This window comes from Gadus morhua, chromosome 2, assembly GCF_902167405.1.
Source record: "Gadus morhua chromosome 2, gadMor3.0, whole genome shotgun sequence".
In the NCBI taxonomy this organism is placed as follows: Eukaryota; Metazoa; Chordata; class Actinopteri; order Gadiformes; family Gadidae; genus Gadus; species Gadus morhua.
This window is the reverse complement of record NC_044049.1, coordinates 7,424,697-7,450,691: the sequence shown is the minus strand read 5'-3', so window position 1 is coordinate 7,450,691 and position 25,995 is coordinate 7,424,697. Positions and strand designations below refer to the sequence as shown.

General features: G+C 44.0%; 3 protein-coding genes across 4 annotated transcripts in view; 2 read left to right on the top strand and 1 right to left on the bottom strand.

The window, feature by feature from the left end:
- Positions 1 to 3,310, bottom strand: part of dnm2a (dynamin 2a) — a 28,564-nt gene extending 25,254 nt beyond the window's left edge. Inside the window, 1 exon segment of the mRNA XM_030338930.1 lies at positions 2,821 to 3,310. Coding sequence (XP_030194790.1) covers positions 2,821 to 2,981 — 161 coding nt within the window. The 5' untranslated portion in view covers positions 2,982 to 3,310.
- A 902-nt stretch (positions 3,311 to 4,212) lies between these two features.
- On the top strand, positions 4,213 to 10,908 carry qtrt1 (queuine tRNA-ribosyltransferase 1). The gene is given in 9 exon segments (XM_030348182.1): positions 4,213 to 4,569; positions 4,698 to 4,766; positions 4,930 to 5,067; positions 5,130 to 5,349; positions 5,509 to 5,647; positions 8,575 to 8,650; positions 8,774 to 8,883; positions 9,354 to 9,438; positions 10,601 to 10,908. Coding segments are annotated over 9 exon segments (1,284 nt in total). The 5' UTR covers positions 4,213 to 4,281; the 3' UTR covers positions 10,760 to 10,908.
- A 963-nt stretch (positions 10,909 to 11,871) lies between these two features.
- The window catches only part of kcnt2b (potassium sodium-activated channel subfamily T member 2b), a 67,639-nt gene continuing 53,515 nt past the window's right edge, over positions 11,872 to 25,995 (top strand). For both annotated transcript variants that reach the window (XM_030337826.1, XM_030337817.1), the window contains exons 1-3: positions 11,872 to 12,332; positions 25,455 to 25,534; positions 25,795 to 25,897. In XM_030337826.1, coding sequence (XP_030193686.1) covers positions 12,244 to 12,332; positions 25,455 to 25,534; positions 25,795 to 25,897 — 272 coding nt within the window. In that variant the 5' untranslated portion in view covers positions 11,872 to 12,243. The remainder of the gene's footprint in view (positions 12,333 to 25,454; positions 25,535 to 25,794; positions 25,898 to 25,995) is intronic.

Genomic DNA, 25,995 nt, shown 5'->3' with positions numbered 1-25,995 from the left:
ATTGATTGTATTATAAATGTAATCGTTTCCAAATAGACACTGAACATTGACCCTGGTGAGTCCACTCATGAGACGATTACTTTCCTCTGTAATGAGCACCACGACCAGCAGGTGGTGACTTGTCTCATTACTTATTCATACCGGGTCTTGAATTGGGTCTAAAACTCATCACTGAAAAATAATAACCCAATGCATCTGCAAATTAATTCCCCTTAAAAGCCTCGGCATCCACCCAAATAGGATGTTGCAAGAAACACACACACATAACCGATTAAAACCCAAACAAGAACACTCACAAACAAACACACACACACACACACACCCAAGGCCATCGTTTCAGTTGGTGATTTGATTAGCCTGTGTGTGACAGGACACGCACCACAACAACAACAACAACAACAACAACAACAACAACGACCGGCCACTGAGTTTCCATCCCCCTGGCAGTCTGGGGAGTGAGAACAGGCCCCCCATCTCATCCACAACAACACAGCATGCTGAACAGCATCGGAGCACATAGAGGTCAAAGCACAGAGGCCCTCGAGGGGAAACTGTCTGGCCTGGCTGACTTGTCCCATTTCCCTATCAGCATGCTGATGGCTGGGAGAAGAGAAAACGATGCAATAAGCAAGAAGACTAATAGAGATGGCATGGATATCGACAGCGACAGGGGATTGTGAACTCTGTGTGGTTTCTTAACCAATCAGAGAACATGACATCACTCTGTGGTCCTCAATGTGGCATGGTGAAGAAGAGGCTCATTTGTACCCTTGTTATGGCTACATCTGTGTGTGTGTGTGTGTGTGTGTGTGTGTGTGTGTGTGTGTGTGTGTGTGTGTGTGTGTGTGTGTGTGTGTGTGTGTGTGTGTGTGTGTCACTCTGCGACGGGGGTATTCCCATCCCATTGAGGAGCGACGGCAGACTGGGAAAGAGAGCTCATTATGCTATAGTAAACACTCGGCCTTTGCTTGCACACACACACACACACACCCTCTTTTTTTTCAACACAAATCCAGCCAAAGACAGACGATTTTAAATACAGCAACAGTCTACGTACAGTTGCGCATCTTGCGTATGCTACTATACTTATACTTTATTCACCACTTTACTGTATGGTACAATTGAAGTGTTACAGACACTGTGTTGTACAACTTGAAGCATTGCACACAGGGACACTATCTCACTTTTACTACATGTGAAGGATGGCCAGTGCAAGGTGCACCTGCTATCACCTGTTGGTGAAGTCATGGTAGCAGCAGAACAGGCCACTTCCAGGCTCGCACTCTGAATAGGTCTCTTAAACAAAGAATGAGTCACACCTCAGTTCTGCGTAAGCAAGCCCGTTGCTAGTGAACAGAAGTGCCACCCTTTGGCTCTTATCTATATAAAACCTATCCCCCTCCCAATGTGTGTGTGTGTGTGTGTGTGTGTGTGTGTGTGTGTGTGTGTGTGTGTGTGTGTGTGTGTGTGTGTGTGTGTGTGTGTGTGACTCTTCCTCCAGAGTGGTTTTAAAGGGCTTTATGGAGTCCCCCACTATTTTTCATTGCACTTTTTTTTTTTCATCAAAGTATCAATAGCTCAGATAGCTTCATGGGCTCAGGCTGCTCATGTTTACGAGGGCAAACGTGTGTCAGGTGTCATCGGACTACACGATTGCCACTCAAAATAAATGCGAGTTGCCCACTCTATTTGGTTAAGAGGAAGCATACAAATGCATATTCAAATGAAGCATACTTGTTGTCTTATGCCTGCATGCCTGCATACCAGTATGCTTTGTATAATTGTGTGTGTGTGGGTTTGTCCTAAATGGGTGGGGTCAGACACTTGCCTGCCATAGTCTTTTAAAAAATGAAGGAAACCTGCTCAACAAGATGCTCGTGAGAAACGTGCCTTGTGACTGCAGGGTGATATTACTCATACTAATGTGTAGGATAGGTCAGGACGCCTGGACGGGTTGGAGAGGGGAGGATCTGTGTGCATGAAGGCCTGAGGGTTACTGTTCAGAAGACACAGATAATTGCTGCAAAGTGACTATTGCAAAGTGACTATTGTCAAAGCCTACCACACTGTATCCATACAAAAGGGGAAGATGAGGTTTTGGCAATCATGACTATACATGGCATAAGCACTTATTTAGAGGTAGTAATACGTGTGCAATGTGACATCAGGAGACAAGAAAATACTATTAGTCATGTGATTAATCCCAAAGCACTAGGACATATCCTTAAGGCTAGTTAATGTTTATCCAATTGCTGCAATATTTGCCTTTATTAGGTACGGAATGCCCCAATCTATACAGTCCTACTTTCGCTTTAGACCTTGACTTTAAAAACATTATGGGTGTGGCATGCAATCGAAAATATAATTAATATGTATATTTTGAGGAGAGGCTATAGGGATGGCAGAAAGAAAGATAGCGATCTGATAGTTTATCTCAAAATCCTGCGTTGCACGCACGTCATGTTTAGAGAAAATGTTTTAGAGGTAAAGTAAATAGCCAACTCCAGAGGTTGTACGAGCACCGCACAAAATATCATACTAAACCGGTCTGTCAGTGGCTTTAGGGAGCGTCCAGGTCATAAATGAATTAACTATTGGGTCAATTTCGTTTTTTTTCCTCAGTGTTTCATGTGCGCTAGGAAACAACATAGCATCAGCCCTAATGGATAGGCTGGTAAACTGTGACCCATATACACATTGAATCCGTTGCAACAACGAGAATGAAAACAATCAAACAGCAGGTACAAAGAGAATGTGGTATAGATGAATCATTGATAACCATGCAAAGAAGAAAATATGTCAACAGTCAGCGACACAAACCTGCCAACGAAATTTTCCAAGACAGAGCTTTTCCCAGCACTCTGTCCGCCGACCACAGCGATTTGAGGGAGGTCCAAATTACAACTTTGGCCAATAGTGCTGAAAGCGTCTTGAAGTTTGTTGATCAGGGGGATCAGGTCTTCCATCCCCCGGTTCCCCATGGCTTCGTTTGGTTGGATCAGTCCCTCAACACAAACCAGAGGCTAGCTCGTAAAAGCTAGTCAATGTTAGCTTAGCAGGAAGGTGTTCAGGTTACTATAAAGTGCGGTGTTTCACTCTCTCCCACAGCTCCTACCTCTGTTCCCTCGATGTATTGTAGGCAGTTTGTGATTATTATATATACACATAAAAGTGTCCGTGTTCTTTCAACGGGTTTGCTCGTCAAGTCGGCTAAAATGGATAAAAAACTCGCAAAAACAAAACTTCCTTCTAAATATCGCCATCCGGGATCGGTTGAAACCATACAGATAAAATAAGAAGAGAGTGTGTGCGTGTGTGTTAGTGTGTGTGTGCGCGCGTGTGTACGTGTAAGTGTGTGTGTCTTTGTAAGCACCGCCCACTTGAAGCTCAGACAGAACGGGTTCAAAATGGCTCTCCTAGCCGGGAGAGGGCATCTGGAAATATTTTACAATGAAAAATGATAATGGGCTAAAAGTAGTGATGCGGATTGATTCTGATCCAAATCTCGACTTTAATTAACAACTTAAAAAAAAAAAATAAAAAAAAAGCGCATGTAAAGTAATCGTTTATGTTATTTAAAGACAGGTGTCAAAAGCATGATAGTGGCCATGTACTAAGATATGTTTGGTTTTCATTTAAGGACAATATGAATCATTCATTTATTTTTCGCCCTTTTTGCAAGGTCGAAAATACTTCCTTAATTATTTACTATCAACAAAGTGGAGACATGCTTTTCTTTATTGAAAATCAAAGTAGTTTCTCCCAGTTCCAAAATTAGCCTTTCCATGATTGTGCCCAATGTCGAATGTTGAATATACAATTATTTTCCAATTTGAAACATATCTTTACCTCGTTATTCTACCGGGGTTTCAATACATTCATATGTACAATCATGTTAAAAGTGTACATAATATGTACACTTTTAACATGAGTGTACACATAAATGTTTATATTATAAATGTACACTTATGTACACTCCCTCTCATTATTATGACTCTACGTTGGAAACCAGAGCCGCCCCGTGGTTGGAGAGAACCGCCTCCCCTGCTATCGATGAATGAGACACATCCATTGGCTGAGCTCGCTGCCTTTTAAGGGGCGTTTACATAATATTTAAAAAGTACCATGTCAATGGTCAGTTGAAATGTCAATCTCCCTTTGAGACACGTTATTAGCTACATTGGCGATGCAAACTATTCTTCCAATGGTCACTTGGAATGTCAATCACCCAAAGGTTCCGACCCTTTGATGTACGTCATGTACGTGTTTTGACAATCCAATATGGCTGCGCCCATAGATAGTGCATCAGATGTAGTTGCTTCAAAAACGAGCATGCCTTCATTAAAATCTCTCTCTGCGGTTTCTCCACTTACTTTGCGAATTATCGCAGAATGTCCGGTGACAAAAGCAAGAGCATGTGATCTTAAATTGCCACATTCTCTCGTAAACACGCCCGTTTTCATGCCCGTTGGCACTCAAGGAACTCTAAAAGGTATCACTTCGGATCAATTAGAGGATCTTGGATGTAAAATATGCCTCGGCAACACATACCATTTAGGTATGAGACCGGTAGGTAAACGCATAACACACTGGCTAGATTCATAACCTAACAAGAAGCATGCGAATTAAAACGATAATATGGATGATGTAGGCCTAAGCATATGCCATATATTAAACGCACGCACTATTGTTAATAGGGGCCAGCGTTGATCGAGAAAGCCAATGGTTTGCATGGTTTCATGAACTGGAAGAGGAATCTCCTAACTGTGAGTTGTTAAACCAATGGACCAATGGACTTGTTTGTAACCACTGTAATAACGGAATTGTTTTGTATTATCAGCAATGTTGTAATAGGAGAGCTTATGGAAGATACTACGTATGGTCTGTAACATGAAATTGTGGCAGCAACAACTTCCCTGCTTGTTACAGGACAGCGGGGGGTTCCAGATGGTGTCTCTTGTTGAACTTTCCGAGGTTACGGAGGAAGGTGTCAAATTTAAATCTCCCTATGATGGCAATGAGATTCTCCTGACGCCAGAGAAGTCCATCGAAATACAAACAGCCTCGGTCAGGGTTTGACTTTTCGTCAAGTCTCCCTATTTTAGAACATCAGCGCTGAATGCTTGAAGTGACCTCAAGTGTCTGCCCGTTCAGGATCCGACATCATGATGCAGCTGGACGACGTGGTCAGTAGCACGGTGACGGGTCCTCGTGTAGAGGAAGCCATGCACCGCTCCATACGCTGGCTGGACCGCTGCATAGGGGCGAATCAAAACCCAGAGAAGCAGAACCTGTTTGCCATCATCCAGGGAGGCCTGAGCGCAGACCTGCGCAAGACCTGCCTCGACGGTACGTTTGTTCACTACTAAACGGATACCTTTCCACCTTATATTTTTTTTCCTGAAATTGTAAGGCCTGCCTCAACAGTGCATTTTATTTTCAACGTCTTTGCAAAAAACACTGGTACCCTATCTACCTTCCACTTGTTGTGTCCTCACTGACGAGTAGAAATGACCAAGCGGGATGTGCCAGGCTTCGCCATCGGCGGGCTGAGCGGAGGGGAGGAGAAGGACGACTTCTGGAGAATGGTGACGCTCAGCACCGAGCACCTGCCTCGACACAAGCCTCGCTACCTCATGGGCGTTGGGTAAGTTGCCCTCTTTTAGTTTGGTTCTGGTTCTGGTGCTTATCGGCCTTCCTGTCAACCACTTGCCACTTTACTCAAATGACACTTGAACCCTATTTATATATCCACAGCCATTTTGCACTAATATTAGATTCACAGTTGGTTATGTAAGGAATTAACCACAAAAGTGTATTCCTCTTATACCAAAGTTACCAACCATCAGACATAAATTATGTTAATCTATAAAGGTATTGTTTTATATTGATTTATGCAGCAGAATTTGAGTATTCTACCCTGGCAGTTTGAGCATATTGTTTTAGTGTTGTCAAGGAAACGTCTGGCTGGTAGTTGCATTTGACCCTTGTTTTTGATGTTGGATTTGTGCAGATTGACGACATAAAGCACTCAAAATATGTGTATCACTTATAAAATGTCTCAAATAGTGGTAAAGTCCAGTTTTTGTCGTTTTTGGCTGTAACGGGTGTTTTCTAGCGCCATTCGGCGATGACGTCACGTTGGGGAGACGTGGTGGAAGGTAGCCTCAGCCTAGTACTAGAACTATGGCATCTAAGAGGTGGCAAGAACCACAAATAACATGTATGATGGCCCACAGCAGTATAATTTCGAACCTGTCAAACGTGAGAGGGCAAATGAGGAATTGCCGAGAACTGATCAAAGCCAATTCAATGCATGGTCAGAGGAGAACGAGTGGAGTTGCTATCATTTAGCAAGCAGCAATGAGCACTGGAGCTAGTCAATGAACGGCAGTGCATATAATGACGACACTTTTATTTATTTTTACTTTCAGTGAATAGCACCGAGTGAAAGTCAAGGTTTTCTTTATATCTAGTGACAGCGATTATGTCGTAAGTACCGGTAAACTAAGTCAGAAGATCTAGAAATATAAGGCATAATGCTAATAATGGGTTAACAGCCTATCGGACACGCAATCAGTGCACTTGCAAATGAGTGCATGCAAGTATAACCGATAGGGGTGTGACATTATTTAATCATCAATCTACCGCAAATACAACCAGACAGATACATTGAACGCATACACAAAGCTCATCGTCCAACCCAGCGGACAGACAGCCCACAACAAGCCAAAGACACCACGGCGGGTGTGCTCTCTCTCTCACTCTCGAACACCCGTAAACTATCACTCCAACTTATCCAACTCCAAGGCTAGGCTGCTTCACTAAGACTACAACTAACCACAAGGTCTTCATAACCATGCAGTATGCCGAAGCCGGAAAGGACACGCACAGTCGCACACACTCATCTTATGCAAAACAATTTATAAAAAGTTTTATCATCAACATTCAGTTACTGCAAAGATTTAAAGACTAGCCTCTTACCATAAGTTAGAATGGACCCAAAAGTATGTGATTGATACAGTCTGGTTTAGCTTTCGCTTGCTTCCTTTTTTAGTATGACTTCTCAACATTATGTCTTTCTTGTGTTAGGCGCACATGGCTAATTTGCATACGCGCACAGGATTGGCTGGCTCCGCAAGGCAAATAATAGAACATATTTAATTATCTTTCTATCTGTCTATCTATCTATCAACGCATGTGTATAGTTTTAACGTGATGTATTTTGTGTATGTCCAGTCAGACTTGTTGTCTCCCTTGTTCTGTGTGGTCTTGTAGGATATACTGTGTGAGCCGAATCACCTAAATGAATTCCTGACGATTTGTGTAGTTTGGTATTAATAAAGACTTGACTAGGCTATCTATCTATCTAGGCTATTAGTCAACAATAATTCGCCGAAGGCGAAGTGAATAGTGGGGAATAGCCCCCGAGACCGAAGGTTTATTTGTTGTTATTAGCGGACATTTTGCGATGAAAACAATATCGGGTTTGAGATGTCAATCATGGGATATTGCCCAATATCCCAAGATAGCGAAACAATCAAATTGCGCCATCTTAGGAGGTTCACGTGTAGCATATACTAACTATATATAATATCTATGTATTTATCTATGTATCTGTATAATCTGCTGAATACTCTCTTACTAGTCTCTACTCTCAAGGGTCTCAATGCGGCTTTGGTCCGTGTCTCCCCAACGTGACGTCATGCAATGCATTCTGGGGGAAATGAGAATCAATAGCAAAACGCTAAAATAGTACCTACTTTTCGTATTGCGTTCCGTTTTGTGATACCTAACAACATTAAATACAATAAATAACAGTTTAAATCTTTATTACCAACAAGCAAATTGCACAAATTTGTTGGAAAATAAACCCTGCAACACGGCCTTTAACATGTAAAACGAGGCAATGATAACTTTGTAAGTGTACAGATTGAACTACTGATTGTATTGTGTGTATAAAATGTCCTTTTTAATAAACAATCTGTGCACTTACAAAGTGATCAATGCCTCGTTTTATATGTTAAGACCCTTATTATACTACCAAAGAAGAGTCGGGCTACTTCTAGCCTTTTAAGTGGTTTAAAATAATGATTTCGTTTTTTACCATAACACATGCCCCCATCGTTCCAAATTTATAGCGTTTTGGTAGAATCGGCTAAAAACAGCCAACTTAAGAATGTGTCTATACGTGCTTTTTTGCTCCCAAACAAACATTCCAAATCGTTATCATACTTAATCATCATATATAAGATCCATTTTACACCGGATTTGTCCTTTAAAAGGAAGAGTTATCCTGTTATTGAAAATGCCCCCTTGGATCATTATTAACCAATCAGGAATAAACTGTTAACATTGCTGCTGTATTAGTTAAAATATTTGCCTTCTATCAAATAAAGTGGTGAGTTTTGCACCCTGAAATATAGTCCCTTTCATAAATGTGTATCAGAGTGTGGACAGAAATGCCTCTGGACATTGTTTTTGTTCAATTACTCTTGTTCAATTACTGTGCACATGGCTAGAAACTTGTAACCATGGCCATGCGTGACATGTCTCTGTCCTCCTTCGCTTTAGTTATGCCGTGGACCTGGTCGTCTGCGTGGCTCTTGGCTGTGATATGTTTGACTGCGTCTTCCCCACCCGTACAGCGGTAAGCATGCTCATGCTCAAATTGGGCTGGGGTCTTCAACTATGCTTTCATAGTGTTTAAATAAGTAATGCAATATCAAGCCAATGAATCCAATGGTTTGAATGATCTTCATGCTACCCCCAGAGGTTTGGCTCGGCGCTGGTGCCATGGGGGTCTCTCCAGGTTAAACAGAAGCAGTATGCAAAGGACTTCCAACCGATTGACCCGGATTGCAAGTGTCCCACCTGCAAGAGGTAAACCGAGATCAAGCAATAGATCTTAGGGAATTTGTATGAGCTTACTCTATATTGATAAAAACCTTGTGCTTGTGTACTCTGCGTTGGTTCCATTATTTATTTTCTCCATTCCATCCTGATAACCATATTGTTGGGTGCCTTCATAATACCTAGATTGTCTCTTTATACCTTAATCAATAAAGGAGGGAAACAGATTCTGTATTAAACAAAGAAAATGACCTTTTAAGCTGTAATTACCAACAGTGAAATCATTCAAGTTTAAAGCCAATGTGGGTTTAAATTGAATCCCTGTGGCTTGCAAGCTACATCAGATTTATCTCAGCGGTTCTGAGATGACTTCATGTTGGAATATAAATATAGAGATTACCTTGAATGAAGAACAACACATTAAGTTTGATCGCTTATTTTTTTGTGCAAGGTGGTTAGATTGAGTGTGCTTGTGAATTCCCCTTTTTGTTATGTTCCAGACACAGCCGGGCATACCTGCACGCCTTATTCAAGAATGACACGGCCGCTATGCATCATATCACCATCCACAACATTTCCTACCAGGTTAGTAAGGGTGATGCTATTGTCATGCTGTCAAGTGTTGGATTGTCTGAAAAAAATAATATATATATATATATATATATATATATATATATAATGTTATTAGCATGCTTGACCTGGTAAAGCTTGCTCGTTCGAATATGGCCACAGGGTTCAGCTCCCAGTTGCAGCAGCTCCTTTGTTCAGTTTGAAGTAGTGTTAAGGGATGATTATGGTTCCACGTCGACGCAACGCAAGGGGGTTTAAGGTCCCATTACGTCCTTGCGGACCCCCCTTGCGTCCACCGTGAGGGCCTGACGTGCGCCTCCCAACAATTCAGCCTTGGGTCGAGGCGATCAAGCAGCAAGGGCTGTGATTGGTCCGCTTACTAAAACCCGTCGCAGAACCAAAAGGTGCACGACTGCGTAGAAGTGTCTGCTTGGTCATTGCGTTGCATCGACGTGGCATAATCAGCCCTTTAGTCCATGTGGAGCTTCTCCCCCCATGTGCCTCAAGTGGCAAAGTAAGAACGAAATGTTGGAGACTAGAACGCGAATTCACTCAGCTTTAACTTAAACTTACTTATCTAACCCATTCGCTCAGGACTCAGTCAACGAGGGATTTAGTCCCGCCGTTCTCTATGAATCTGAATTTGGATTTTGGAAAACATCAAGATCAATATTTAATTTTGAAGAGAATTAAAGGCAGCGGTGAAGATGAATAAATAAAGCATTTCGTAATTAACACATTTGCCCATTTCAGACGATAATCCAAACAAGTGCTTGTTACATGGTCATTGTAAAATATATATTTTTTTATTTATAGACATTAAAATAGTTTTTTGCAAATAATAAAAAAAGAGGAAAATCAACATTAGTTTTACATAGTTATTATGTGCATAATATTATGGAATATGCAAATACACATCCAATATTTGCTTATAATTTACATAAAGTATAAACAGATTGAATATTTGAAACGGCAACAGAAACTAAGGGATTTAATGTCACTATGTTTTTTATGTCTCCATAAATAATAGACATTACTCAAGCAGACTTGTTAACCGATTTTACTCGATTTTAATTGACTTCCTTCCATCTGTTCTTATGCATACTGATGGTTAGTAATGGATTATGAAGAAGCCCTGTTGTCTCCTGAATGCATCACGCTGTGCCTCCTTTCGTAGCTCACCCTGATGCTTTCGGCGAGGCAGAGCATTATCGACGGCCGGTTTCCGGATTTCGTGAAGAACTTCATGAGGAAAATGTTTCCATCCAGTGACCAGTACCCCAGCTGGGCCGTGGATGCCCTGGCCTCGGTCAACATTACATTGGATCAACACTGACAACGACAACTGTTTTATTTATAGCTAAATATGTACCAATCAATCATACTTTTATATCCTTTTTTTACGTGTCTTTAATAAACTGCTTTTTACATTGTGCTAAACTGGACAGTATTAAATGGAGAAAATAAACTGTCTTGGTAATTACGCATTTTTTGTAGTTACAATAGCTACAAAGCCCATGCCCCTCCCCGTTCCACGCAGCACACATGCACACACGCCTCCCCATTACTTGAAGGGCACTTTCAATACATTCCTCTTTTTCTCATGAATAAGATACATTAATATTGATTTATCAATATGTGCATTGCGACAGTTATTTGTGAATCATGTAAAGTTACCAACGTTATGAGTTGTTTTGTTGTGTTTATATTAGGCCGTTTAGACAAGCCATCTGCTCTTAATCTAGGGTGGATTGTGATCTTGTGACATTGCCACTAGAGGGCAAGGTGGACAAAAAAAAAAAATTGTAAGACCTTCGTCGAGAAGCTCAACTTTGATGTTCCATTGCTGCGATTGTTTTTGTTTTATTATACCCAGATGCTTTTTTGGCGCTTCCTAAAATAGCACAACGATTGATAAAATGGAATCATTCAAATCGTTTGTTAACAAAGTCTATTGCCTAGGGCTACTTACCAGGATTGAAAGTTGGTTTGATGTCGCTGACTGATTTGCATCAATTCGAGCAAACGAACGCTCCACATTAGTAAACAGTCAAGTTGTTCTCTATTTAAAAAGCATGTGGGAGGCGTTTTGTTTATTTTAAAAATAGGCCCGACTGAAAATCTCATTATTGGTTTAAAAAGCTACAGTTGTTTATATTTGAGACGCTAGGGGATTAGCCTAGTGCTTAACATAATTTGGAAAACGGCACAACACCGGTTTATGAATATGTCCCCAAAAAATCAAAATAAATCAGAGCTATAAATCAGAGCTGTTGGTTGTAATTTAGCTTCTTAAACGTGCAAATGTTGCTGGTAAAAACTGTTGCATATTAAAAATTATATTTTGGTTTCTTCTAAATGACAAACAACAAACGCTCTCCATAACCATCAAACCAATACAATAAAGCACCGTGAGAATCTGGTCCCCCACACATCGATTGGCTGCATCTCCGGTCCGCTCAGTCGCTGCGTGAACGGGGATGAGAGACCAGAGAATGTTGATGTTCAAAGAGAGACAACCAGTTGCACGCCAGCTGTCACACCAAAAGTCTACCCACGCATTACGGCGGAGCGTACTCGACCTGTTGCCTCGGAGGGAAAAAGTAGGGTACATCGACAGGAACCAAAAATAACATTCGTTTGGGGCTGTCATGCATTGTAGTAGCCTGGTATTCACCTAGGCTACGGTCTCCATAGCAGTGGAAGATAGTTTTATTTTATTTTTTTTAAGGAATTGCTTTATAGTCTCGAGGTGCGGTTTTTGTGTTTCCCTTCAGGTTTTTTTTTTTATTGCTCTTTCAACGCCGAAGAAAGGGGACAATGGTTGAGCTGGAGAAGGAGGTGCTGCCGTTGCCGCCTCGGTACCGGTTCCGAGACCTGTTGCTTGGAGACTGGCAATCCGACGATAGGTAAGCATGTGAACTTGAGCTGATGAAACGAATGCACATCTTTACACACTTTGCATCCTCTTTGTGGCGCATACTTTCCGTTCAATAGCAGCATCATTACCACCACCACCGTGATCAACACTTTAATGCATTTCCCTGTAAGCTATACATTTTTATGTTATAGGCGGATTGTACTAGGAATAAGGGAGCAGCGGATCTTGGTGTGGTTTGTAGGCTACGTGAGTGTCAGCGGCTCAGCAGCTCACACACCCATGTTGCAACAGGTAGTTTGCTTGCGCGCGTATCGCTGCCAATATCAGCCTGGGTGGTTTGTTGCTGTGACTGCGCGTGCGGACAAGACCATCAGAGTATAAAAGCATTTCAGGGGAAAACTATTGCGTCACCGAGACAGATAATCAACTTTTTAAAGAGAAGGCGAGTCTCCTTGTGAAATTAAATGAAGGAAAGGAGCCTATGGTAATTTGTGGACTTTTAATTGGAAGGTATATGGGGAGATACATGGTGGGGCAGAGTTAGGCCTATTTAGGCCTAACTTGGAGGTATAGGACAAATAGCTACGTGTTTCTTTTTTTGGCTTAATTAACAACAACAAAACAACAAAAAAGAAGCGAGTAAAAAAAAGGCCTATACGTAAAAAGGTAGTAAAATAACATATTTGTAGACCTATGCACAATACCTCCATAGGTTAGGAACATCCTGTGCGGATTAAATGGCAAAGTATAATGATGGGCCAAAGGGTCTTCATTTAACCCCCCGGATGGGATATAGTGGCTCCGTCAAATCCACTAGTAATCGAGCTGACATTATATCCGCTTGAATGTATGGGATGCTGTGTTATTAATGGATGACCAATGAGTTTGCATATCCGACTATTGGATTTGAATGTCTAATGGAAAACCCTATTCCCCATTTCACGGCTGGTCTACCTTGTTGCTAAGTGAGAAATGAGGCCCGACGTACTTGCTGGTGGTGCTGAGTGGGTGTGTCGAATCCGATAATTGGGATAAACATCGCCATTAAAAACCCTTGGCTATATATTTGACGTGACAATTGCATTTAGGGTGCAACATTATCATGCCCGGGTGCAGCCTGACCTCGGGCAAACCATGACTGAAGAGACCACCGCAGTTCACATTAAACAGAAGAGTGTACCCCCTGGGAGCATTATATCACTTGATCTGCAGAAGGAAGAGTGACAACCAAATTAATTTGCATAATGTCTTTGCGATTAAATCCCGGTAATCCATGTCATCCGATCAATAATGGAAAGAGACCGATGAGGCGTTGTTTATGCATGGATCTATTTTGAGTTCTGAGATGAGGAGAACCTCACTGCTGGGTGGCTTGGGGGGGGGGGGGGGGGGGGGGGGGGGGGGGGGGGGGGTTGAGTATAGGCTCAACAGATGCTCCGTTGCGCTCCGTTTACCTGCTGCCGTAGGGAAGGCGCGCAAGCAAATGAGCGGCTTGGGATGGCTCGTAGTCCATTGGACGACGTGGGCGCGATGAGTGCGATTGTTTGATTGTTTGTTTTGCCAGCTGCTTATAGTTGAGCTCACAATGCAAATACAAAAATGCAAATTTACGATCCAAGCTACCTGGCTTCTGTATTGGAGGTTGGAAAGCAAGTGACCAGCCTGTTTTCTGAAAAGACAAGCTGTTGAACTCAGATCCACAAAGCGAGCATTAACTCCTCAAAATAGAAAGAAGAAAATGGCCCGGGGAGGGAAACCGAGAGAAGCACAGGTTAATAGTGACACAAAATTCATTATTATTTTCATCTTATTCCCAAGGCTGAACCACTAAAAGTATGCAGGTGCACTTACCATTACGAGTAGCAGGGGTCCACATTCATTGAACAGTAATGCCTTAGTCATGTCCATGCTCACCCCCTGTAGAAAGCCACAATGTATTTAGACAAAGGAAAACATGAAGCCAAGCTTTTAATTCTCCAGCAAACACCATACAGTATGGCTACCGCATACTGTATATGTATAGTGACTAAAATGCCTCTATCCAGCATTCTGTGTGTGGCCAACATCTCCCCATTCTATTCATTTTTGCCCTTCACATCCAGCGCTTCTGGGCTTCCCTACTTAGTGTCTTTGACCAATCCTGCCTGTTGGCATCCTCTCCCCTCCATCTTTCTTCTGATTTGAGTGTCTGCAACACCGCCTGGCCTTTTCCCCAACTCCTCTCGTGCTCTAAAGAGCTCCCCCTTAACCCTGCCGGAATGCTTTGCACATCGTCCCACAGCTCTCAGGTGTGAGATAATTTAAAGAGCTCTTTAAGGACAATAACATAGGTGTGAATTGATTTGTCATTCATCTAACACGGCTATATTACAGGTCTCCCTTCCATGACGGCGCTGGGGAAGAAAGACGAAAAAGGAGGAGAAGGAGAAGTAGACATGCATGCAGAGCGTTCCCTCTCTCTATCCTCTTGTGCTCTCCCGATCTCTGCCAGGGGTGTTTATGGCTTCAGACTGATGACTATTATAACGCAATCAGGGTGAGGAGATGCGCTGGGACGCGGCACGTCCGTGCGACGTTATCTACAGGAGAAATATTTGCCAGAGAGAGAGAGAGAGAGGGAGAGAGACAGTGGCAGATCACAGAGAGAGATAGCAGTAGGGAGAGCATAACTGTCGTGGCTCGCCCTCTTTTGGCTTCCTTCATGGCCAGAGAGAGCTAGAGAGCGAGAGAGAGAGAGACAGATACAGAACATAAAGGGAGGGAGAGAGAGAGAGAGAGAGAGAGAGAGAGAGAGAGAGAGAGAGAGAGAGAGAGAGAGAGAGAGAGAGAGAGAGAGAGAGATACAGAACATAAAGGGAGGGAGAGAGAGAGAGAGAGAGAGAGAGAGAGAGAGAGAGAGAGAGAGAGAGAGAGAGAGAGAGAGAGAGAGAGAGAGACAGAACATAAAGGGAGGGAGAGAGAGAGAGAGACAGAGACAGAGAGAGAGAGAGAGAGAGAGAGAGAGAGAGAGAGAGAGAGAGAGAGAGAGAGACAGATACAGAACATAAAGGGAGGGAGAGAGAGAGAGAGAGAGAGAGAGAGAGAGAGAGAGAGAGAGAGAGAGAGACAGAGACAGAGACAGAGACAGAGAGAGAGAGAGAGAGAGAGACCGAGACAGAGACAGAGACAGAACATAGAGAGAGAGTGAGGGAGAGGGAGGGAGAGCGAGACAGAGACAGAACATAGAGAGTGAGATAGGGAGAGAGAGAGAGAGAGACAGAGGCAGAACATAGAGAGAGATAGCAGTAGTGTGCATAACTGTGTGGTTCGCCCTCGTTTGCCATCCTTCAACTCTGTGTTCTCTGCTGGTATGTCATTGCTTTGCATATCCCCCGGTTGAACAAATGCCAGATGACCCAGCAGTGAAATGGCAGGTCTTGTACGGGTTAATGGTCTGCCGTCATAGGTAAAGGTTTTTGTGTTTTTCATTTTGAAATGAAAGTCCATCTAGGGATAAAACACCAGAGGCCTAGTTGCTTGGGCTGGATGAGTGTAAGAATTAGAATTAGAATAATGACCACCACGGAAAAGTAGTCTGTTGTTGTCTCCCGCAGTCTGGGTTGTATTTACATCATTACTCATGTTAAAACATGCCTTCTGTTGTCTCTCTCTCTCTCTCTCTCTCTCTCTCTCTCTCTCTCTCTCTCTCTCTCTCTCTCTCTCTCTCTCTCTCTCTCTCTCTCTCTCTCTCTCTCTCTCTCTCTCTCTCTCTCTCTCTCTCTCTTTCTCACTCCCTTTATCGGCCCTTGTTCCTTCCAACTGATTTTATCTTGTGACGAAACCCTCCTGTCATCTGATATTTGAGAATTCCCAGACAGAGGCCCATTCTCTATTGATGATCTTCCCTTCTCTAAACCCACTCATTCGAGCCCCATCCATTAAAAATGGTTTCCAAAACAATACCTTACTTGACTCCTGCCCCTAGGGTTGGTTTATTTGTTTCAAGGGAACGCATGTGAAACGAAACACCCCGCTTTCTCAAACACTCGGGGGGGGGGGGGGGGTAAATATGCGATCTGCAGTGTGGAGGATTACCATACAAATGACTGACACTCTGTCCCTCGACGTGTTGTCGGTGGGTTCCTCCCCCCCGCCCGCGCATCAGCCTTCCGTCAGTCTTCTTCGTCGTCGTTACCGGCGCACGGGCCCTCCCTCTCCGTTCGCACACGCCTCCTTCTCGCGCCTCCTTTCTAACACAGCCGTCCAGGGCCTGGTTCTCGTCAGGTCAAAGCAGGACATGAACTATCACTGAAGACGTCAATGTGAATGCCACCTTTCCAATGCTGCTAATTACTGAAGAACACACACACACACACACACACACAGGGCCGACGGACTGCGGGGGAAAGTGAGGCAGTCCTGGGGGGGCCCAAGGCAGAGGGGGGGCCCATGGCATGTTGTCGGGCCCCCCCGACAACAATGGTTCTCTACCCCCCGTTCTCTACCCCCCCCCCCCCCCCCCAACAATGGTAGAGGGAATTTGGGGGGGGGGGGGGGGGGGGGCATCAGTACCTCTTGTATACAGGGCCCAGGATTTGGTGCCACGGCCCTGCACACACACACACACACATACACATACACACAAACACACACACACACACACACACACACACACACACACACACACACACACACATACACACACACACACACACACACACACACACACACACACACACACACACACACACACACACATACACACACACACACACACACACGTCACACCCCTCTCCCCGGCTGGGCCCCAACTAGTCTCTTGGAGAGCTTTTCATTACGATTCCCTACTTGAGTAGTTGTATGTTGGCTGTAAAAAGATAATTTCATTAGAGGAAAACTCATATGCAGTTTTATTGAGGATAATCATGCACTTATTATGGAAATTGCTTCTGTAATAGAAACCGTCATACATGGAGAGATGAGAGTTAATGACGCAAATGTGGAGCATGACGGTAAAAGTTGTAAAAACTGTCTACCCCAGAGTTAGGGATGTTGCACCTTCGGAAGCTGATTATCTTTTGAAAATGAAACCTCATCCAATGGAAATCGATAGTCTGGCTTTATTATTAGCACGACTGACAACAAACCAGATTGGCTAGATCACGGTGAGGCAACAAGACTGTCAGCTCCCACCAAATCACTCACTGAGCGACCTCCTTATTCGGGTCATTATTATAACGGCGGGTTACAACTGACGCAGGGAGAGGTGAAGCGGTGACTGCTCGAACAAAACACACAAGACGGTCTGCTGGTTCGGAGACAAAACGAGAGCGGAGCAGGTCGGAGGATTAAGCGCTCACATGCAGCCTTGAAGGAGAGCCCTCCGACTGGAAAACAATATTGCGCACCGTGCTCCGCCCCTGTCGAACAAAGTGCCTGCCTCGTCCTCGGCTCTTCCCCTCTGTGAGCCGCGGGCTGTATACAGTGGAGCCTATTCACCTGGGCCACACTCCACACTCCCTTTGTGTTGAGCTCTCATCAGAGCGTGTCTGTTGTGTTGTGTTTTTTGTGCGTGCAGCGGGGTTAACTCTCGATCTCAATCCATAACCAAGAGCTAGGAAACGTGTTCCTTCCTCATCGTCTGTGCCACTTATTAGGGGGTCGTTTAGCACGCCGTGTGTGAAAAGCCAGTAAAAAAGAAAAAGAGGAAAAACTAAAATAAGACGGACAAAAAATGAATTGCCAAATTGTCGTTGACAACTAGGCAATTTGCTTTTTTATGTTTTCCTTTTTTTTTATTTTTATGTCAGCGCTCCTAATGCTAATGCTGTTAGCTCTAAGTTGCAGTGTGTACTATTAAGAAGCATCTGGCAGACATGGAACATAATGTTCATAAGTGTGTTTGAATAATTGTATAATCCCACGAAAATGAGAAGTGCTGTGTTTTTGTTACATAATGATGAGCCCTTAATAGCTACATAGGGGTACTGGGGTACATAGAGGGTACTGTTCCAGGGAGCCCGCTATGTTGCACGCCGAAATAGACAAAAGGCTCCGGATAGGACGTGTGGTTTTATCGCACAACGGTTCACCAATGAGGGAGAATTAACAATCATAATCGCTATCTTGATCTCTATCTTGTTTTGCCGATCTAGTACCTTGTATAATTTATTTATCTATCAAAGAATCTCATCCTTTGACACATGGTTCGTCAATGCTGTATTGGACAACGACATGATTTTGGAATTACCCATTGGCCACCATAGCGTCTCCTACGTTGTTGGAAACAGGTTTGGGAAATTGGTCGGTTGTAGTCTGCGACCACACTGCGCCTTTAAGACATTGCATCAATAGGGCTCAGCTTCAATGCTTAAGAAACTATGGTTTCTTTAGAGGAAGGGGCTCAGGGGAGTCATCTCTCATCTCACTTCGGCACAGTCTTAATCATTCCTCAAGTGGTAACGTGAGGAAACTCAAAATAGAGTTTTATATCGTGGTTAATTTTAACGTTGAATATCTGTAAACATCTGAGGTTAATAGCTAAGGCTATAGATGGGAGGCGAGATAGAATGTAGTTTTATTGGGATTTAATGAAATTGCAATTGTGATGTGTGAGGCACTCAAACAGTTTATGACATGTGTATCTTTCTGCCATGATAGAGATATGAGTTGTGGAAACAGAAATAGGTGAACAAAAAATAAAAGAATGCCCTTCCCAGTGCTGGGTTCAGCCAACGCAGTGGCAGGCACTTCTAAGTCATCGTGGTGTGTAAGTGCTTTTACCTGGCACTCAAGCCTTTTATGTGTTTTCCATTGATGTAAGCTCGGAAACAGCGACAGGTAAGCAGATCTTCTGCCGACTCAGGCAGAGTTTGATCAATTGTCCAGGGAATTCAGCAACATGTTGCTGGCTGTGCATGGGAGGGGCGTCCAGCTCCTTGGATTAGGCACGGCAGGGTTTAATTTGTGGACAGCCAGAGCAGGGGCCAGGAAATGGCTATGAATAAAACACAATTTGTCCACTAACTGACTGTCAGTGCTGCAGCTCCAGGAAAGCAAAAAGCAAGACCCTGATTTAGTTTGAAGTGCGGAGGGTTTCAGCCAGCAGAGACAGGCTCACAAATGATCATCTACTGCGGAGTGTAATCGTCTTTTCATGTGCATCAACCTGTCAAGGATTTGTGCAAATTGGGATTTTTCAATGTAATTTATTCCGAGGTAATTCAGTTGTTTTGTCAGCTGAAAATGTCGAAGAACATTGGCATTTTTTGCGTTGTTCTTTTTACTCGTTCATGTTTTTGGTTTCCTCTCTGGCTGACGTTAAAACGTGTCCGTTGTGTGTCATGTGGAAGTAGGTCAGGGCCGGGCCTCCCCTGGATCTCTTTCCACTGGTCGGATGAGGCCAGGCCCACCTTGCCACTTCTAAGCTGCAAGGCAGCTGTGGTGGGAAGCAATGTCTTTGCTTCCTGTTGCCCCATTAAATCTGCCTGTCCTCGTTTGTTGTATGCCTTTGTGTGTGTGTGTGTGTGTGTGTGTGTGTGTGTGTGTGTGTGTGTGTGTGTGTGTGTGTGTGTGTGTGTGTGTGTGTGTGTGTGTGTGTGTGTGTGTGTGTGTGTGTGTGTGTGTGTGTGTGTGTGCGATTGTTCCATGTCTTTTTATTATCACACAACGCTATTCATCTGGTTTAATACCCAGAACAAATTTATGACAACAAACCCACACCCAGCTGTTTTATATTTTCATCTGTGCATTTTGTGTGAGCTGCCAACTAAATACTGTCTATTTAATAAATGCTAAACAGTTAACGCCAAACAATTAAACATAGCAATGGGATTTAGTACACTTATGGAGTAGCTCTCTCAACTTTTGGATCCAGCGAGATATAGTTTCTCGGCGCACAAAAGTTATTTGTTTTGTTGTAATGAGGTTATTATTTAACTGCGGATTATCTTATAACTCAATCCGAATAGGAAAAGTAATGGACGTTAGTTTGCAGAAAATGTATCTGATATGAGCCATATCAACGTCCATGAGATGGAAGAGGAATATATGGGAGAAGATTGTATATGTTCCTACTGATTGATTGATACTTGATTTATACACAAACCCTTTAAGATATACCTAAAACAGAAAAAGGTATTTGCACATATTCCCATATATATATATATATATCTTTTTAAATAATGTTGTGATGTACTTTTGTGTCATAGTTGGACTAAACACAAAAGTTTATTTGTCCTCCAATCTCTTACATTTGTTTATTTGTCCTCCAATCTCTTACATTTGCTATCCAGTTCTGACCCACTATTGAGTCGATGCATCGGTTGAAGCAGACAGAAGATGATGAGGGTCCTTCCTCCTTTTGCTTCATACAGCTATTGTATTGTATTATATATTGTATATTGTTTTTGGTTCTTTCCATCCTTCTTGCAGCACGGTGCTTAAGAAACACTAATAGAAGTGGTTGTGCAAACGCTTCGAGGCAATTTATCTTGCCGTAGCTCAGTTAATACTCTGTCATCCCCACTATCAATCTTGCAACTCTTTATTCAGCCACCATCTTTCTGTTTAATTAAACCCGTTGGGATTGTGTGTTTTGAATTAGGGTTATGAAATACACACTTTTGCATTACTTGCATGTGACCTGTCGTCTGAACTTGGAACAGACAAAGTTGTTTGTGGGCTGCCTTCATTAACAGGGTGATCTCTTCGGTGTTAGGCTATAGCACATGGTAATCAACATAATTTACGTAACTTTAATATCCTTTCCGCTTGCTTAATCTTTCAAAGGTGTCGTGGTTTATCTATTTGCATTCCTTGCTCCCTCTATCTCTGACTCATGGGTGTTTTTTTCACACTTTGGAGCTGACCGGCGGCATCGCAGACTGCCTCCGTGTCTCTCTCAGTTTTTAAACTCTTCTTTCATGAGTTTTTAATGGGCTTTTTTTTCTCTCTCTCTTTCAACCCTCCCCATCAGATTACACATTTAGAGTCCTGATCAATCCCCGCGGCTCGGTTCTTTATTGGGCTACGGTTCCACTTTTATTCATCACCCCACTGGTGAACGCTCGAGCGGCGAAGCCCTGGCGTGGAGATGAGCATCGGGGAGCGAAATGACCTCCAATAATACTTGGTCACGACCGCCGGTTGTGGGGGAGGGGGAGGAGGGGAGAGGGGCCACTTCTGAGATTACAATAATTCCATGCCTGGAAGGATCAGCTCGCGAAAAAAACAAAGTACAAACACTGAAATTGTTCGTATTACTGTGAGGGCAGTTATTAAAGCTTTTATGAATTCTTCTTTTGTTCGTATTATGTGTTTTGCCAACCGCTGTTTCTTCCTCCTGAAGGGAGGCGTTCCTTTTATGACTTTTTTCATTGATAATATCACCTGAGTGATCTGATTACAGACAAGATATGGTATCTGATTACAGTTGGGGACAACCAACCTTAATGAGTACCTCTGTAATAAACTATTATGTTCATGAAACAGTGTCATGTTTGTGTGTGTGTGTGTGTGTTTTTTGTTTAAATCTCCATTCTTTTTAGAGAGAGGACAGTTGGCAGTGTGTGTGTGTGTGTGTGTGTGTGTGTGTGTGTGTGTGTGTGTATGTGCGTGAATGCATGCATGCGTGTGTGTGTGTGTGTATGTGCGTGTGTGTGTGTGTGTGTGTGTGTGTGTGTGTGTGTGTGTGTGTGTGTGTGTGTGTGTGTGTGTGTGTGTGTGTTTGCATGTGTGTGTGGGAGACATGTGACTGTGTGAGACAAGTCAATCCACCTCCATGTCGATTGACTTGCTTCCCGTTGTGAGTCCACCTGCCTTTCACTTCAGTCAGAACTCCCCCTGTGGCTATGAACAGAAATAAATAGGTAGCTGCGCAGTTAATTCAATCTTTTAGCTTTGTATTTAAAAAGAAAAGGATCATAAAGAAACCTGCAGCATTATAATGTCATGTTATGTTATGATCAATCAATGTTTGAAAAGCCTTGTCCTTTAATGAACGCCCCCGGCCAACATTGGCTTATTTACTCCCTGTCTGTCTTGCTTCATCTTTGGCTCCGACCACCCCCTGCAGGACTTTCCATCTCCCCCCTCACCCCTTATCGCACTAACCCAATAAACCGGTCTGACTATTGGATTGGATCAGTGGTTTACAGGGTTCACCTGTCGTCCTGTGTGTCTTATCTGGTCATCTACCTGGGTCGGGTGGCGGCTGAGCGGAGAGCATGGCAGACAAAGCAGAGATGACTGAATGGAAAAAACTTTTTTGAAATTGTGCAGCTCCACACCATTCAGAAATGAACGGGCAGGTTTAGATACGCAGCCTCCTTCCAATATATTCAAATATAACGCAACAAAATAAAGATAGTAACGAAAGATACTAAGTTATGCAACAAAAATTGGATCACCAGTCCCACTTAATGGGCAGTATCCGTCATGAGGTGTCTAAACAGGATTGCCAAACGTCTTTTACCTTCCGTGAATGGTGGGTGGGAGCCTTCTTGTTTTTTTTTGGACGGATAGGTGTAAAGAAGAATTCACTTTTCCCTTGGTGGCACACTGTCATCTCAACAGAAGGGGGAACTCCACACCTCCTGTGTGTGTGTGTGTGTGCGTGTGTGTGTGTGTGTGTGTGTGTGTGTGTGTGTGTGTGTGCGGCGCGTGTGCGTGTGGTTGTGTTTCCCAAAGCCTGTGTGATGCCATTAGTGTCATGCAGCCAGTGGGGATCTCACACACTAAAGGCAAGCCTTCACCGGGCCCCCCTGAGCGGTGGGGGATAGGATGGCTGATCACACTTAGCAAGTGTGTGTGTTTGCACTCATCTGCTCACACCAGAGAGAGGGAGGGAGAGGGAGAGGGAGGGAAAGAGACACTTGCGGACAGTGTATTCCTGTTTCCATAGCAACAAAGGGATGATGATTCTTTTTTTTCTTCTTTCTTTCTTCTTTTCCTTTCTCTTGTTCCTCGTTCCATTTCGTGAAATATCCCCGTATAAAAACGTGAAAGCTCATTATTTGGAGCTTTGTGAATTAAAATGAAGTCTTCGAAATCCCCTCCACTTCTCCTCCCATTCCTCAGGCTGTGTTGGGACTGGCCAAACGGGGTGTGGTTCATCTCCTTTTTATCTGTGTATAAGTTAATAAGGACCACTAGCTGTCTCGGCCGGGGGGCCGGAGCCCCCCTACTGGGCCATACAGCACTCTGTCTGTATAGGATGAAAGAGAGAGACAGTCAGAAGAGTCTTCCTCAATCTGCTCCCAGAGTTCTGTCCGTAGACTGGTAGTGTGTGTGCGTGTGTGTGTGTGTGTGTGTGTGTGTGTGTGTGTGTGTGTGTGTGTGTGTGTGTGTGTGTGTGTGTGTGTGTGTGTGTGTGTGTGTGTGTGTGTGTGTGTGTCGTGTGTGTGTGTGTCTGTCTGAGGGTGTGTGTTTGTGTATGTGTGTTTTTGCGTTTGTGTGTGAGTGATTGCATGCGTTTGTGTATGATGGTGTGTGCGTGTTTGTGTATCTATGGGTGTTTGAGAAACTGTATGGTGTGTGTGTATTCGTATTGTAATTTTTGCATAGGTGTATGAGTAAGTGGTTTTGTGCTTGTGTGCGTGTGCGTGTGTGTGTGTGTTTGTGTGTGTGTTTGGGCAGCATAACAGACATATTGAAAGCAACACACTGTGTCTGGAAGAGTGTTGAAGCGTACTGGTCGATCAAGCGGTGTCTGTCAAGGCTCTTCCAGTTTAGCTTCCAGCAGATCCTGCAGAGCCGGCTCACACACACGGCTGAATGATCTCGAGGGCTAGTGCCGTGGGTAGGGTATTCAATCCCTCTTCCAAAAGGTTCTCAGTTTGATGTCCACATTCTAAGCTGTGGGCATCCTTGAGCAATATGCATAACCCCTACACCTGCTCCTTGAAGGAGCTGTAGGTAAGAGCTATCAGAGCTATCATTTGAGTGTCATTTTAGCTGTCCAGCTGTTTGTGAGTGAATTGCTTTGTGAGCATATCTGTTCCTAGTTGACTGCGTCTGCCTCTGTATGAGACCACTTTGATTGTAAATTGCTCGTGGCCAATCAGGGCATCTCTCCCCTAATCGGTTCATGTGATTCGTCTTGCCTGTCAAACACAAGTTGGTGAATGCACCGCTTCTCAATGGTGGAGAAACGTAGCGAGTAATGGGAGGGCTCTTTGGGTTGTTTATTCTCAAAATATTGCTCTCTTTGCTGTTACTTTCTCTCTCCCTCTCAAATCGTACCTAGAGAAGCTGTGGTCAAATCGCATCTGAAAACCACTGCAACGTGCCGGTCCGTTATGGTGAAGAAATAAAAATAAAAAGGCAAACGGTAATCACAGCTGCCATTGTTGTAGCAGAACCATGAGGGGAAGTCATTTGTTGCTCTATATTCAATCACGGGCGATAGCCAGAGCCACTGCTGGAGGTCGGGAGCCGGTCGGTACGCAGGCCGGGCCGAGGAGCCCCTTCCCCCCCGACCGCCCGCCTTCAGCCCGCCTCAACGCCCGTATGGCGCTCTCCTGTTCTCCCGCCCAGATTGCCGGCCTTTCATACAACCATTCTCTTACCTCTCTTTGTTTCTGCTCCCCCTAACTGGGACTTCCAGGAGTGCGCTGTTACATTCTGTCATCCCCCCCCCCCCCCCCCCCCCCCCCACACCACCACCCCAACCCCTCCTTCCCCATACACACACGCACGCACGCACGCACGCACGCACGCACGCACGCACGCACGCACACACACACACACACACACACACACACACACACACACACACACACACACACACACACACACACACACACACACACACACACACACACACACACACGCACACACTGTTTCTCAGGTCCAGACCCTGCCTTGCCTGGGTAAAACCGGGATTTATTTTCATGATTCTCCAATGGTGGCGTCTTCAGACTTTGCTTTGCTTTGCTTTCTTTCTCTCTCTCTCTCTCCACCCCCCCCCCCCTCTCTCTCTCTCTCTCTCTCTCTCTCTCTCTCTCTCTCTCTCTCTCTCTCTCTCTCTCTCTCTCTCTCTCTCTCTCTCTCTCTCTCTCTCTCTGTCTGTCTGTCTGCCTGTCTGTCTGTCTGTCTGTCTCTGTCTCAGTTTTATCTCTTGGTGTGTCTCTCTCTCTATTTACTGCCCATGTCTTTATCTCATTGTCAGGGTGCAGGTAGAGTTCTATGTGAATGAGAACACATTCAAGGAGCGCCTCAAACTCTTCTTCATCAAAAACCAAAGATCCAGTGAGTTGTCTGTGTGCTGTTTCTGTTTGATGAGGGCCCACTATTTATTTTTCCGCTGTAATTGGTTTTGTATGCATTTGTGTGACGTGACGTGGTGTGCGGTGATGGTGTACTTCCTGTCATGAGATGCTTGCCCTTTTCTCTTCAGTGTCCGTGGTTTAATTTTGTCTCGTATTTTCTGCCCAAGAGATTTACAATGCATGGATTTGTTGCTGTTTTTGTTGCTTGGATTTTCTTTGACTCCTTTTATCACATTGCAGGTCTGCGGGTGCGAATGTTTAACTTCTCTCTGAAAGTGCTGAGCTGTCTGCTGTACATTGTCAGAGTGCTGCTGGATAACCCTCAGGAGGAGCAACGGGACTGGTGAGAGCAACAGGTGGAATGTGTGGACCCATGGTGGAGATCCAAGATGGAGATCCAAGATGTAGATCCAAGATTGAGACCAAAGATCTAGAACGGAG